The 17,063-nt window shown below is 34.7% G+C and overlaps 1 protein-coding gene and 1 pseudogene across 2 annotated transcripts in view; both read left to right on the forward strand.

Moving 5' to 3' along the window:
• LOC105232926 (uncharacterized) overlaps positions 1 to 3,861 on the forward strand; it is a 41,549-nt gene extending 37,688 nt beyond the window's left edge. For both annotated transcript variants that reach the window (XM_049450598.1, XM_049450597.1), the window contains exon 7: positions 104 to 3,861. In XM_049450598.1, coding sequence (XP_049306555.1) covers positions 104 to 192 — 89 coding nt within the window. In that variant the 3' untranslated portion in view covers positions 193 to 3,861. The remainder of the gene's footprint in view (positions 1 to 103) is intronic.
• Positions 3,862 to 5,951: 2,090 nt separating this feature from the next.
• On the forward strand, positions 5,952 to 16,121 carry LOC109579328 (heterogeneous nuclear ribonucleoprotein L-like; annotated as a pseudogene).
• Positions 16,122 to 17,063: the final 942 nt, after the last annotated feature.

Below are 17,063 nucleotides of genomic sequence, written 5' to 3' on the forward strand. Positions count from 1 at the left end.
CTCACAGAAGAAATTTCTATATTTTTAAATTGGTATTAATTTTAAAAATTGGACTAGTTCGTTAAGTCATAAGATGTGTATTTTTACCATTATCTCTTTCCAGGCATTCATCAACACATTCCTGCTAGTAAAGTTATACCCATTTTGTTTGTGATATGTTTAATGTTTAGCAGCATGCTACTCTCTTTATGATCTGCCTGCGATATATTGGCAACTAGCAAAAGACAGAAAATCACCAAGAGACGGCAAATGGAACTGGCGAAGCAAACAACAACTGTTTCGATTTGGCAACAGAGCCAAGCATCGACGAGAGCAACCATGACTGCGTCCACTATATCACATTAGTTAGTTAGATGTAACCAATTATGATGTAAATATAAAGAAAAAATGAAGAAAGGTAACCTATAAACATACAAACTACTAAACATAACATAAATTTAAATTAAAAATCACCAAAACTGATGAAAGACGCTGGAAAATACATATATACCTAAGTAAGCAGATTATATAACTGAAATGATAAGGAAGTGATGTGCATTTAATTATGATTATTAACTCATTGTGGAAGATTTATTATTTTAATAAAAATCAATGATACTCGTACCTTAGTATAAGTTCTCAAAGGTTGATTGGTATTAAGTTGAACGCCAACTTGTGTTAGAAAGCGCTTACTTAGTTACCCAACGCATGTGTGCACTCAAAGTGCGCCTGCGCCATGCCAGTGCATTAATAATATTCGAAATTAATTTAAAAGTAAGTTTTTACAATTGCTTTGCGGCGGATTTGCAATGTTTTTACATAAGATTTCCACCTACTTTGGGAAACACGAATGCATTCAGGTAAGGCAGCACCACTAAGATATTGACTATTGTACACTTAGTCGTCAGATAAGCCAATACTTATATGCAACTACACACCCAAGAAAATTTATAAACACATACTCACATACATACATGCATATATATTTTTCTAAAAGCAATAATTATTGTTAATAAGTAAGTGAATGTACATAAGTTACTGAGGTTTGATAATATAATTTTTATATTTTCTCTTTTTTTTCATACAATTTTTTTTTTATTTTAAACATTTCTTAAACAAGAGTCCGATAAATATACTTACAACCTACAAATAAAAAAATCATTTTATTCCCCTTTTAGTTTCTTAGTTCTATAAACTTTATACAGCAATATTCCATTTAACCCATGTGAAAAGTACGTCTTTTAGATTTTTGCAAAATATGCTAGGCCTTCGTGGAAAAAATATTCGAGCGAATTTTTTTCAAAACAAGGAACACAGTGAATGGAGCAGAGCTATTCGGGGCCCACCAATTCAACCAATTATGGTATGAGTCGTTGAAATATCATCACGAAAAAGCTCCTATTCTCACCGAATGGATCCGATTTTTTTATTAATTCAGCTTAGAATTGGTCAAAATATCAAAATTAGTAGCTCTGTGATAGTTTTGTTTTTGTTCAGATAGTCAAAACAGATAACGCATTGTGAACCCCAAAAACCGTGACCATCACTTTACGTGCTGTTCACCGCTACGAATGTTCCTTGGTCTCTGTACCAGTGAAATCATGCAGACACTCCCTCGGATTTAGCTATAATAATTTCAAATACAGCTGAAAAGTAGTTTCACGCTTGTCTAACAAGAACCAAATGTAAGTGTCTGCATTCTCCCTGCATGGCCGAGATATAGTTGTTGTTATTATAACGGTTATCTAATCCCCGTTAGTGTGGTAAGGAACAGATAAGTTGCCATCGAGGTCATACAACAGTAGGCCACGAAACGTGGTTCTTCGATGGAGCCGGACCATAGGGAGAAAAGTGTCTGATGTGTAGACTTAGCCGGGCATGTAAAGAGATGTTTACTGTCATGCAGGAACTCGTTGTTCGCTTTGTTTGATATATCAGGGTCGATTTTGGATAAGTAGCAGTTTCATATGTTACAGTTTCCAGAACGAAGTTGCGCAAGGGTAAAATTTCCACAACATCCAGTTCTACGTTACCGGAGAGTTTGTCATCATTGGGCCAACGCCTTGCAACAGTGTTGCTTCGTATTCTCCAAACTTGTGCTGGCATTGAGTTTAACCCGGGCCCGAAGGAATTTTTTTGCTATATATGCTCGGTATGTAACAAAAATTTGTTTTGAAAATTATGCCGAAAATTATGGTCATAATTTCATTCATAAATCCGTTATTTCAGTTTTCGATGAAAGATTTTTCAATCTTAGCTTTATAGACGTTAAAAAAATCTCCTTTGCACTCTCAAATTTAATTGGAAAATTAGGCTTTAATTAATGATATCTCCAAATTTGTGTCTTCACTTTCGCGATCTGTTCTAGTGCCCCACTTCTTTGAGTCTGCTCCTTAATTTTTTCGGAATATTTGAAAGGTTATACTTTGTAGAGAAATTAAATAATTTTTTTCTGTAGTTTTCTTAATTTACTAATCATATCTAATTAATTCAGAATTATAATAGCGTGTTCTATATCATGTCATTTTGCATATGTATATATAAACATTTTCATTTTATAATTTAACACAGAATCATAATTCTCTAAATATTTTAAATCAAAGCATATAATGCATTTCTCCAAACGTTAACAAATGTTATCCAATATTTAGACTTAAAACCAAATTCTATATTCGTGTTTAATTATGCACCGAAAATTTCACAAAATGTATACTCACCCATACATACACAAATTCACCGTATTAATGTAAATTTCATAAGCAAAGTATAAAAACAAAATAATTTTGCACCAGAAATTCAAGAATTTAATAGTTTGTGAAATTAAATAAAATAAAAAAAAAAACAAAATGTGGGTTAGATAGAAAACTCTGAAGATCAAAACTGCTTTGCTGACAACACTTGACATTCACGTTCTGTATAATAATTCACCTAATTTGAGCTGAATAGCAGATTTTATTATCCCGTGCTCAACTGTAGCATGCTTTTAAGGGCAGAAATTGAAGTAAAATAATTTTTTTTACATTGAAAAGATATAAAATTAATCAGTTAAATATTTCCTTTTAAATATAAAAAGTTTACATTCACTTCATCCTTAATGTCGTGGTAAAGGGTTTTCTATCTAATCGCACACAAAAATTATATGAATTATGTAAAGTTAACTATACAGTTTAAAAATTCTGGTTCGCCAACGAACTGTTGTAAATATAAAATTTTAAAAATATAAAATTAGAAGTACTTTAATTAATAAGTAAATGGTAAAATTTAATAACAAGAAGACACACTCTACCAATGTTAACTTATGGCAATGAAATGTTGAAATGAATTTTAGGCAACATAAAACTGAAGGAAGCGCAAAAAATTTATCAGTGGTGCAATTATACATATTAAAAAATAGAACGAAAGAATTAAGGAAATAAATACAAAGATTACCAAATAAAAACTAAGATACTAAAAAATTCATGAAACTGAAAAATACCAAATCTGTAAAATAATCTCTAGGCTATTAAATCTAAGTTATAAGTAAAAGTGAAAATGAATTAAATTCAAATACAAAATGCCAAATGTACTAAATAAATAAAAATCCACAGTTTCGAGAGCCTCATATACCAAATGAACTAATGCCTAATGATGCCAAAGACAAACTCGGCAAAAAGCAGTGCAAATGATGGCGAAAATTAAAGCTGCGGTGGGCTGTTTGTCTGCCTCATTAAGACATGTGGATATAACTAATTAAGGGAAAAAAGAAACACATAATTATAGTTATAAGATTATTGTTAAATGTTACTTTTCTTTGAAGTATTATTCACTTTTAATTTTGTTTTTATTTTTTCCAGATGTAAAATATTAATTAAGAAAAGTGAAAATAAACGAAAAACTGAAACTAACAAACTATTTGTTTCTCATTTATCCAATTGGTTAAGCGAAGTAGTGACTGCAAAATAGTAGTATTTTTTGCATAAAAACCTTTCTTTAAAAGTTATACGCAGTGAAAGTTATACTTTCATCAAATGTACCAAGCTCTCTGACAAGTGAATTATACATTCTGTGTTGCTCATACGTCATGGTGTACTATATGAATACTGTACGTTTGATATCTGAATATTATATATTCAAAGCCGCATATTTATATACTTCGGGAACAAAAATTTGTTTGCACACGATCACTGAAACTTGAGGGGACGTCTGCAAGAAAAGTCAACTTGTGAAATGACGGACATTCTAATACCTATCTATGTACAACAAATCCGGCAGAGAAACTCCAAACATCGTTTAATAACTCTGCCAAATGTAAAATATATTAAAGCTTACATATTGCATACGAGTATTCATTTAAGATATTGTTATATAGATTTTCTAAGTTGATACTTAAATTGAGCAACTTATTAGAGTTAAACATTTCCGCGAAATTGATTAACTAGATTGATTAAAATACTATAATAAAGAGCACAGTCGAAACCCTTGGAATCTTTGTTTACTATAATATTCTTTCTGTATCCAAAGTGTCCAGAAAATTGCTACGTTAGATGAAAACCTGACAAAAGTCCATGAGCTACGGATATATGCTTATCTACATAATAGCAAAGTGACCATACGTATTTTACTTGAAATTTAAGGCTGTCGGCATGGTGTGCCACGTTTGATCACTCCGGACAGCAAGCGAATCACTTAAAACCTCTACATTGTTTAATCAAGCTCAATTCAAAAGCATTTCTGTGACATAACAATAGATGAAACATTGATCGACTGTATTCATCAGAAACAGGGGAACAATCAAATCAGACAAAAAACTGTTTTGAAGAAAGTTAAAATTGTGCTAACCCCCGAAAAGTTGTAAAACCCTAAACCCAGTATACAACCACATCCACAACAAAACTTGGTATACCCTATAATATAGACACATCTATATATATACATACGTATATACCATATATGATTTTAGGGGGGGTCGAAAAACCAATAGTTTTTTTCGCTTGGTACTCTGAAAACTTGGTGGACAGACAAGAAAAGCTCTAAGGGTTGAGTTATTAATTGTGTCAAATTTAGTGGGGAGTGTTTAGTATCATTCAAAAAAAACATTCTTTCACGTCTTATTTTTGAAGATTACCTCTCCAAAATGTTTCCCGCCGATATATCTTAGATGATCCATATATTGAGTCCAATTTCCGATAACTCGTTTGAGCGAGTGCAAGGTCAAGTTTTCGCCAAATTTTATCCATTTTAGGCACAAAGATACACTGTTATGTGTAAACCACTGTCAGTAATTTTTATTGAGTTAGCTCACATATTGGCTGGTAAGCTAAATAGTTCTAAACTCTTGGAGGTTAAGAGAAGTATTAACCCGATTTAGGCCATTTGTAGCACACAAACATAGTACTATCAGAAAAGCATTCTCTCTGAATTTCAATTCGTTGGAACTATAAGCTGTAGGAGATATACGAAGACATTAACATACTTGAGCGAAATCAAAGACAACGATTACCCTGGCTAAGCCATGTCGGCCGGATGGATGAAAACACTCCAGCTCGGAGAGTATTCGACGCATTACCCGCCGGGGGAAGCAGCGAAAGAGGAAGACCTCCACTCCGGTGGAAGAACCAAGTGGAGAAGGACCTGGCCTCGCTTGGAAGCTCCAAGTGGCGCCACCTGGCGAGAAGAAGTAACGACTGGCGCGCTGTTGTTAACTCGGCTATAACCGCGTAAGCGATGTCTACGCCAGTAAAGAAGAAGAAGAACTTCAATTATACATCTCACACATTGGCCGATATTTTCAGTCAGAAGTCAACTATAAGCTCAGAGGTCAACATATTCGGTACCTAGGGGCTTGAACAATTTTTAATAACTTTTGGTCATAAGGTGGTATGAATACCCTAAATTCATTATTAAATTAAATTATTATATTAAAGAATCAAATGACATATAAAATTATGTTATATGTGAAGAAGGCATAGTTGTAATCCGATTTCGCGAAAAGAATGCCACGTAAAGTGAGTCCCGATATGTGATTTTACCAAACAAAAAAAAAAAAATAGGCGGTGCCACGCCGATCGTCTAATTTTCACACCGGGTCCAATAAATATCTGTCTGTTCCATCTCGAAGGTAAAATTTAACGTCTCTAGCGTATTTACATAGTTATTGATTTATTGCGCTTTTAGTAGTTTACAACAGTACCGCTATAAGAACTGAGCAGAGTTATGATCCGATTTCATACAGTTTCACACTGTCGGTAGGAGTTCTTGTAATACACATGCTGGGCAAATTTACTTGTTACAGATTTAGTGATTTAGGATATTTGTTCATAAAGCTTATCAAAGATCGTGTACAAGCTCCCATTTAAAATTTTTCTGTCCATAGGTGACCCATACTATGGTGATCCTTTGTGTAAAATTAGAGTTTTATATCTTAATTTAGTGCTTTGTTGCGTTGTTGTTAGTTATATGTTTTCGGTTAAAGGCCATTTGTGGGCGTGGCAATGGTACGAATGTGCGTATTTACAACTCGTACGGACAGGCAGACAGTCACCCGGATTTCATCTCGTCTCGTCATCCTGATCATTTATAATTAGGTATATATTTAACCCCATATCTATCTCGTTTTGTTTTAGGTGATACGTACAACCTCTGTAGCAACATGCTGCAAGAATATAAAATTAAAAAATAAGTAAACGTTTTTATGGGGCACTAAATTCTTTACAAAACTAAAATTTTTTCTATTTGCAATAATTTTTTTTCATTGAATTCTATCCGACATGATCTTTCCTACATAGAGAAGAACTCGATATTTTGCCGCTGCCACCAGAAACTATTGAAATATATATGTAGAAGACATTGACATTTGACATGACGTATGGCATCATTCCATCTTCTGCAATACTCGTCGTTGCTAGGTCATAAAAAATATTCATAGATCCTTCAAGTGCATTTCTCTCTAAAATTCGATACGCATTCCATTAGGTACTTGGTAGGTTGTCTTTTTTTGAAATACACAAGGTTTGGGCAGAATGAGAGACCTAGTGTCATCATGAAAGCTACAAGAGAACTCTACATTTCCACCTCTTAGTTCATTCAAAGACACTCTTGCTTCTAAGAATCGGCACTGAATTTCAAGTCATGACATTATTTTTGTCGTCAAAAATAGATTATACTGATAATACACTCAAAGAAAACACACAAAATATTTTAACAGATGGCGATAATTATTGATTGGATTGAGTAAGTATTCAACAGATGGCGTTATGTTAAAAGAACAAACGTTTTATATAAGCTACAATTTAATTGCATAATCACTAATTATTTTAATATTCAAACACAAAATAAATTTGCAATACACTTATACCAACGAATTTTCGAGTCATCTGTGCACTTGGAAAAATCCTCCGTCATGATAGCCATCAGAGGCAACGAGGTAAGATTAGTTTTTACGTGCAGCTGAAGTATTGTGACCTCGTCGGTGGCCTAAATAAAATACCTTTCAACACTCACTTAAAGTGAGAATGGACAAGCTACTCTGCTGACTATCTGCTTTCATTACAGCAAATAAAGTTTGACTCTTGCCGACATTCGGTCTTGAAGATCTTACAAACTGGAGATCCTAACTCTCTACGGGTTTATGATTTTTTTAAGTTCTTAAAACAGAGCCATAGCTAAAGCACGGCGTCATAGTCTCTCATGACAAAGTCCATGCAACATTTGAAACATTTTTGGATGAAAGTCGCAGATGCAGTGCCCTTATTTTCCCATCCACCTCAATTTAAGGTATGTTGGGGGTGATATTAGCAGTGACTCTCCCTTGGACATAAACCGTACAGTGACAGACAGCTTTTCCATTGAGCGACAAAACATTCCAGATACATATCCACTACTAACAGCTTTAAAGAGTATTTTTCATGTTCATGCAAAGTTCAGAGCCTAAGACTCCTTTTCATGTAACATATACCGATGCAGAGTTGAACACTTGAACCTTTGGAAAGGCACATCTAATAACTTTACAAGGCAATAGAGAGGCCTATATTTTTTATTTCAGTATGATTCCTAAAACCAACTACACTTTCTCCTGATGATTATACCCGTAAACAGATTGCAATAAGGTTTTTAAAAAAAAATTCTGATAAATTTACTTGAAGCCCTACCGAAGGTCACGCCATTTATAAATTCATTTGAGCTCGTGTATGTAACTGCGCCAATTTATATTTTCAAGCTTCGCTAATGAAATGCTGAGTTATTGCACTTCGCAATGTACCCTAATACTAAGCAGTTTTTGCTCCTTCAAAAGCTACGTCAGATCAAAACATGTACTAATTACAAATGCGATGCACGTGTAAACTTCGTAGACGTCAGCAACGTACCCTACTGAGATGGAAATGTTATTAAAACAATATATGCCAGCTAGAAATAGCGCTCTCCACGGAACTGTCTGAGCATAACCGAAGGGGCAAATAATAATAAAAAAGATTACAAGTCTTACAAAATGTTAAGGAGGGCAAAATATGCCCAACATTAATTTATTTAATTAACCGAATATGTACAATTAATTATGCTAAGCACACTTTTTCACTCATCAAAGGGCTCCTTACATCTTGGCGAAAGGATTACATAATTAATTTACCGTACAGCGTGCCATAATGCTCGTCCGCGGCACGATGAGGCGCTTTAAGATGCGGCCATTTGGTGTGGTGTTTAATTTTGCATGAATCCATTAGTGGCTGTCCCTCTAGCGCCGGCCCAACTGAATGAAGTCGAGCCATCACTTTTAGACAGTAAAAACTGGAAGGCTAGCAGAGGCGGCAGGAAGCGAATGACTTGACGACTGCTTACCAAAGTTTACAAGTCAAAAAGTGAGAAATGGCAAGTTTGGCACAGCGTACACAGAAATGTGACAAGTGCAGCTGAAGTGTGAGGATGAGAAGAAAAAAAATTGAAATTATCTGCAAAGAGGCAGCAAAGCTTGATGCTGAAAATGGGTTGCTTGCATTTTTTCGCTCTCCTTTTGATATTGGCGCATATATTTTGATTAAAAATTATTTTGGGGTAGGCTTGGTGTTGAGTTGGCGAAATTGCTTAAGCTAATCAAATGATGTTATTGCTGTGTGCAAATGATTTTAGTCTCTTCATACTAAGGTCAATCAGAGTGGAGTTTCACAAATTTTAGTCAAATCTTGTATTACGATCTTCTTAGAGTGCTAAAGTGTAGACCTAACAGTAATGGCGTTTTTATTCGTTTAACTAATTGACAGCTGAGAATATTATTAAAAATTCACTCAGCCGTTCTTAACTATGTATGTATGTATGCATATTGAACGGTAACGTTACAGGGTTTTTTAAAGGAACGTTGTTAGATATTCCTTCACGAAAGAACATAAGGTTTGCTTAACTTGAAAATGAAAGTGAAGTGAAAGACTCCAGACATTTTTCTTTTTTCAATATTTGGAGCGTTGTCGTACCCTTAACAGTATTCAAGTCCTTAGCAATATTAGAATCTCGTAGCACTTCTTCGATTTTCAATACATTTTCATTTCCTCTTCCATTCGGATAATCGACAAGTGCCGAACCCTCAATTTTCAATTGGTTTTAAAAACTTAGCGAAGTATGAAGATTAACCGTTCGGAAACATACATATGTATGCCGTACCATCTGCGATGATTAAGTATGTATATGTTGCTTCTGACATTATCAAGTATGGAATAAAGATTGTTATTGCCACACAATTACAATACTTCATTTTGTATTTTCCACGCTAAATAGTGAGCTTGCTTTCGGTTTCTTGATTTCTGGCTGTCTTCATTTTGAAATTGTAGCGTTTTTGTTCGTTGATGTTAGCTTAGACATCTCTTTACATCTGATGTATCGCCCTAGGTGAATAATATTTTTTTTTCGATCTTCCACTACTTCGTATTCTCCAATGATCTGTTATACCATCTTCATGGTGCAGTCGTGGTAGCGATGACCCCAACCCACATCCTTCATTGAATAGGCAGCATAGAAAACAGCACGAAGCTTTTTAAAAAACATTTTCGTTTCCAGTTATTCGATGTCTTCGGATTTTCTCTTTGTTGGGTAGTTCTTTCTGGAAAATATCGATTGGAAACATCCTGCTACCGTAGTCTCGGGGAAAACTGTGTGAATCTTTAGAAGATCTGAACGGCTACGCATAAAACCGAATACGTCATTGTTGATAACTATATGATATGGCCTTCATTAATCACTATTTCATTGCCAGTATTCAAATTCTAATCAGTGGCATCCAGTAATAGCAGTTCAGTAGTCCCCTTTTTACATATTTCGACTTCAGAGTAGAGGACTTCAACTAAGGTTGCCTTTACCATTCCATCCGCGTTACTTTTCCTTGCTTCTTGATTATTCTGTCCTGTGGGATCATTCTGTAGTGTATTTTCTGAGTTACCATCATTGGGAGAAGAGTCAAGAATAATTATAGATTTTGAATTTGAAACTAAGGTCAAGAAACTAAAAGCAGAACCTTTTTACATTTACAATTATTTTACCCGATTCGCACGGGGCCCCTGTGAATGCAGCGCCTGGGACAGAATGGCCCGGATACTTGCACCGTGTAAGACTGGACACTCTAGACTTAAGAGGCACCGATTATGCGACATGGAGCCGAAAACTCTCGAGCACATGCAGCTATGTTCCCGAATAGGACACACATCGCTACAAAGCATCCAGCACGATACTTAAATTTTTCAGCGTGCTGGGCCTATGTGATTCGTTAAGACAGAAGGGAGGCAACACTAGACCTTAGGTCGCCTTGCAAGCCTCAATTTCAATATATTTTGTTCTATTTTAGGTAGCCGAGGAACATTTGTTTCAAGTTTCACAAGATCTCACATTTTATTCAAATTATGCTTCACTCATCGGAATAACAAGTTTCAATTTGTATAGTTCTTTAACTTATAAATTCTTTTGTTCATAGGAAGAACTTACCAAATTTTCTAGAATAATGGCCAGAGGCAGATCTACGTATTTTCTAAAAAATGTAAGTTTGTAATTAAACTAATCACTTAAAATATAGTATAACATTTGGACGATAAAGTCTGCACCTGCCGCAGAGATCGCGTCACGAACGAAACTGCACTATGTGATTACCTGTCAAAATTTCATGTTTTTTGACATTTCGTCCAATCGTTCTCTTAGTCTCTAGAAACAATAAAGTTCTGAAATTCCTCATAAACAATTTTCACGACTTTCCTTTGCTGAAATGCATGAAAAAGTTTATGTCAGCAAACAAAGTGATAGCAAATATTGGCGATTGATGAGAATAACGGCAAAAACTTAAAAAATCTCTCGACAAAAATTATAATTATAATCATTAGGAAAACTGCGTCAATGGCAGTGTTAATGACAGCTAAAGAGCGCAAATGTCAAAAGTTTTGACGCACCATTTTTCAATATACTTCGCGCTTCTGCGACCAGCATTCGCTGCCTTAGTCACTGTCATGTAAAACTGAATGGAATGCTGAAAATTAAATTAAAAGTTTTCATTACACGCGAAATCTTTCTGTATTTGATGCATTGCCAATACCCTTGTTGGTGTTTTGATCTTCTTTCTGCGCTTTGCGCTTATTTGTTTTAGTGTCTTGCAAAGGAGTTCTTTTAAACTGAGAGTACGCGTTGCCTATGAAGGTAACGGATTCTCAAATGGGTCCTATGTGGTAATGAAAATAAATATTTTTATGACTGAAATTCGACGAACAGTTAAAAACTATCAAGACAAGGATGTTGATAAAAAATACATAAAATTAGGGGTACATTCTAGTCCAAAAAATAAAAACTCACTCAATCAAAAACTCAAAATTGTACTAATCAAGAATCGGCAGTAACTACTTTTCCTTGGCTCACTTATGTTCAATAAAATGACTTTTGTTCTAATGCTTCACTTTGTATCGAATATATCAGATACGAGGGCTGCCTTTTATATTTCGAGATTAGAGAACAAAAACAAACAACACAAACAACTGAACTTCACAAAATTCGTCTTGGAGTGATCTACGATGTTATCGATGCATTGCTGCTGAGTTAATCCTCGTCGAGCGTTGTAAAAAATTACCGCCCGAAAATGTTCGCGATTTAGTTCCATTTTCCGACCGAGATGAATATTTTAAGTTACTGTGAACAACACAAATATCGCTCGTATGTTAAAACGATTTGAGTATGTATTGCATGAAAAATATCAAACGTAACTATAAAGTTTTGAGCTATCAGATCATCATTAGTGTTGCCAAATCACGGAATATAAAAGGTAACCAATATAAAGGTTATTTTGTTTTACTTTTCCTCAGACGTAATATGCCACTTTGGTATAAGTTCTGTTAGTTTACTCCTCTACGTTTCGCCAAGTGTTAAGTAACTAAGCTGTCTTATCTATACTTTTTTGCAAGAAACTGTAATGTTATCCACTGTTCGTTTGCATCCGAAGTCAACTCATCCGTGAATGTTTTCTTTCAGTGATTTAAAAGTGGTCTGCGTAATTCTTAATTTATTTTTATTTATTTAAAAAATACATTTATACTTTCTGCACTCGAAAATTTTATGTATTTTAATTCTTTTGCACACAATTTTCTCAAACGAATCTCGCTGAGGGGAGGCGCTGATTATTCTGCAGACAACGTCATGTCAACACCAAGTTCTGCACTTTGCAATCGCGCAATGTTTGCAATTATTTGCGTTAATTTGAATTTGATTCATTTCCTTTAATCGTTCTCTTCCACTTCTACTTAATGCTGTCGTAATCATTTGCATGACAGCGAGTAAGAAGCGAAAAAGTAGAAAAAGCGTATAATTAAGTATTCGCACTAAAAACCACTCAACAGATTTTTTACACTTTTTACAGCTTTTACTCAGCTTTGCCCTCTTCATTTGTTTTTAGCTGATATATTACTGATAAAAAAGTTAAGATCGATTGCTATGCAGAAATTGGGAAGCACTGCAAGCGAGAAAAGCTGTTTGTGAAAATCCATTACGTAACATACTTCAGCTTTGAGGGAATTAACAAGACAACAAGGGATAGTTTTGCATTTTTTCGCATTTAATTTTTAGCATGAAAGGGAAGCGCTGAAATGGAGTGTGTAATAAGTGTGTGTAAATAATAGAACCTTTGATAGTGAGAAGCTAAGTAGGAAGATTGCTTAAAGCGAAGGCCGACTAATTACACCTGAAAATATGGAGGAGAATCATAAATTAATAAATGGCAATCCTCGTTTATCTCCAGAAATTTACGAAACTTTAATTACGATATATTAACAGGAATACTTATTTTTTCTTCTTATTTAATTCTGACTTTACAAAATTCATAAATTTTGGTTGTCAGGTTACCAACCAAACTACCAAAGGAAAAAAAAGGCATGTGACTTTTATAATAATTAATTTAGACTTTATGTAAAGAAATGATTTAAAAAGTATAACGTGTATAATATTTAAGAAATTAATGAGGTATATGGTATTCAGGTACAAATCTAAAGCTGACAAGGTGCGTAAGTTGTTAAGCAGTTGTCAAATCACTACTGACACTTGAACCAAATTCTTCCCATCGCAAACTAAAGCTCACACTTCTCATACCATACTCTTCTTGCGCTGACGACTAAATTTTACAGCCCATCTTCAAATCAGTATTGAAATTTCCATTACAAGATTTCCCAACGTGCGTGTTTCACATTTCGTACACCCACATTACTCTCGTAGAGACGGTGAAAGCCTAATATACGTTGATAGCTTGAAGACAGTGAAAGCCTGGCAACACCGCCCATCTTTCAACTATTTAATATTCCACGGGCATGCTACACTTCAAATCCATTTTGACATACAAATGACTTAGTTCCGCGAAAAGTATTCGTGCATTTGAGAATGTTTTGGCTTTGCCATTCGCTCCGGTTGGTTAAGGGCCGCAAAATGTAAATAACAACTTCCAAGAAGAAATAAAAAACTTTTTATGTTTTACTTTCTATTTCTATCTCTATTTCCATTTCGAATGTAATACTAAATTTCAAATAATTTTTGCTTTAGTTCACTTTATGTGCTCTTTGTTGTTCTTTTTGCTCCATGTTGTTAAGTTATTTGCGGCATTTGCGAGTGGAATTTACATGTCAACGTGGCAAAACGGTTTTCTCAAGCATGTAGATTTCATTATACTCCGAATGCCTGGGTCGAAGATATTTGAATCTTTGTGATGGCTTACTCAACTAGTTTAAAAGTGAGAAACACGTCGGAATATTAATAGAAATTTCTTCTAATAGTAGTGTACTAAAGCTTTTTAAGAAGAAAAAACGGAGATATGATATTCTTTACACATACAAAATATTTCTTAAAAGAACTTGATTTTTTTTCGTTCACTTTGTATGCATTTGCTTTAGCGAAAGTTTTATGTACATATCTCCTAAGCCACTGAACTTACAACAACCAAGTTTGCCTAGCAAAAATATTATAAGAGACCCTACCGACAGTGTGAAAATAGATGAAATCGTTTTCGAAACCATACTCTTATTTCCTAGCTTTAATTTTAGGTCAGATGTTATTTTTGATTGCAATCATTACTCGTTCACTACATTACTTCTATCCATTTCAACTAAAGTTCGCCAATAAATTTAATTGATAGTCGATATTTTATTCTCTCAGCGGCCTTGACTACAAAATTTTTGAAAAATTCGAAATATATTATGCGTTTTCGGGCAGTGAATTAGTCGGCATGTAAAACACGAACAAAAAAATTTACCAGGAAAGGATATTGAGTGTATATAATTACTGAACTGAAATTATTTGCGGTCAAATGCACCGCATATTTGTCATTTGCATTTGACACTAATTGGCTAATGCTGATTGCTCTACATTAATACATTTGAATTATTAAAACAAATTGAATTTTACATACGCATTCATTACAGCGTGTACTTAAATAGCTGTGGTATAATAAATGTGCAAAAACTTGCAGGAAATCAAGAGCTAAAAAAGATTAAATCAGCATACTTACCCAGTTTTATTTATATTTATGAGATGCAGTCAGAAAATGCAAAAGGGGGAAGTAGAACTGCGGGCTTCAAAAGTTGTGTTTAAACAGTTTTTAGACGAAAGATCCCGTGATCCATTAGCACTTTTTGAACAAAGTTTTTTTCCGATAACTTCCTTCGTACTTGATGTCTAAACTGTAAAGTGAATGAATCAAATGAATTTTAAAATTAGTCATATGGGAATTAGGGGGCCTTGTTATATTACGGACGTTATCCTTATTTATTATATACATATTTTGTTCTCTGTTGCACCATATTGCGAGAGTATAATAAGTTTGGCTAATTATGAGCTGAACCGTGTTTTATTCCATATGGAAAAATATAGTTATCGTGCAGTTTGGTTCCAATTCCATATTTTATTGGACAATAGTTTTATGAATCACAAACTGGCGAATTAAGCACTTCTTGAGGTAAATATCACATCTGCGAAATTATGTGATTGCGTCTTAAAATATAAGTAAGACCCCAAATAAAACGGCGTTCAAGCACTAAAACTCAAAATTGACACATCACAGTGAAAGAAAAAAAATTACTGCGATCATCAGTGCCAAATTACATCTATATCCATCATCTATCTGTTCTAGATCTTTATTTAGCGCTTAGTTATTGAATTTTATAGGGTTTCGGCGATTTTGCAAGGATAGGGCAATGTTACAAGGATTAAATTCCTGTAAACCAAAGAAGGCACCGCCATGGTACAAATGGGTGATTCGGTCGCCGTCGAACGCTGTGTCCAACATTTGAACAACATTCCCGTTTGCAATGGTGGCAAAATCCAGATTGCCTTCTCCAAACAGAATTTCCTGTACGAAGTTATAAATCAAATTTTACTACCCGATCATACATCCAGTTTTAAGAAGTATACCGGCTCAAAGAATAATTGCTTCCTGTCGCCAGCACAGGCAAGCAAAAATCGTTTACAACCACAGAGCACTGCACTTCTTCAACACACCACCTGGAATAACATATTCTTAGTGCAATGATCTGCCAATTGAGGGTAAAGGAACCAAATTCCTCTTCATCATGAAACTCTGCTTCTCATCGTCGAAAAGCATGAACGGCGCATGGAATAATGCCACCAACGAGGGTATGACCGATAATGAAATGCAAGTGAAGCAGGGTGTATATAATTGAAATTTAATACAAATTCTCTAAGCTTAAAAAACAACAAAAACAACAACAGCTATGTGAAAATAAACACAACCGCAAGCATATAAATATAGAAAAGAGAGGAGAACAGTAAATAAATTACAACAACAAAAAATAAATAATTAAACAAGTCAAATACAACAATATTAAACAAGAACAATTTGAAATTTGTAAAACAAAACTAAAATGAAAGAATGCAACGCTGCATGAAGTTGTGAGAGAGAGAGAGCGAAGAAAACAGTGTGCAGCATAACAGAATTTTCTTTCTAATTTTTGAAATAACAAGCAGACAACAATTACAACAAAAAATCAAAGGCACTTATTTTTCCAGTAGCATAATTTACTGGTATGCAAAGGAGACGACGCAGGTTAGCTGTAAATAACAAAGACTAAAGAGCACAGAGCATATGTGTGACAAAGTAAGAAATCACGCAACAAAGTAGGACCACGCTTTTGACACACGATTTGGAAACGTTAAACTTAGGCTGATGGTTGTGGCATTCTATTACCTCAGTATGCAAGAGTGACATCTTGCAGAAATGGCTTTCAGGGTAATGTCATAGGCATCTCCGTCCCGTTAAAACTTTGGCAGAGCTTCAAGTACGTACGATGCTACGTCGCCATCGGGTTGGCGGTATAGACTCAGTTGATTTCAATCCTGACTAGTGCTATGGTCCTGGCTCTGAACACGAATTCCCATAAGATTTCGTATCAACCACGTGTGGCCTCCCTGCAATGTATAGATAACCACATAGACCGAAAACGCAACTGTACAATCGAGCGAAGATAGCGGCTTGAAGCGGGGACCCTTACAACATGAACAAAGAAAACAATGAAAATAACTGCTAGAACAAAACCAAAAAGGACGAATGGACGACGAACTGAATGCAGCACAATTTTGCGCTAGCCGCCACAGAAGGGAAATGA

This window comes from Bactrocera dorsalis, chromosome 2 (genome assembly GCF_023373825.1).
Source record: "Bactrocera dorsalis isolate Fly_Bdor chromosome 2, ASM2337382v1, whole genome shotgun sequence".
Taxonomy (NCBI): Eukaryota; Metazoa; Arthropoda; class Insecta; order Diptera; family Tephritidae; genus Bactrocera; species Bactrocera dorsalis.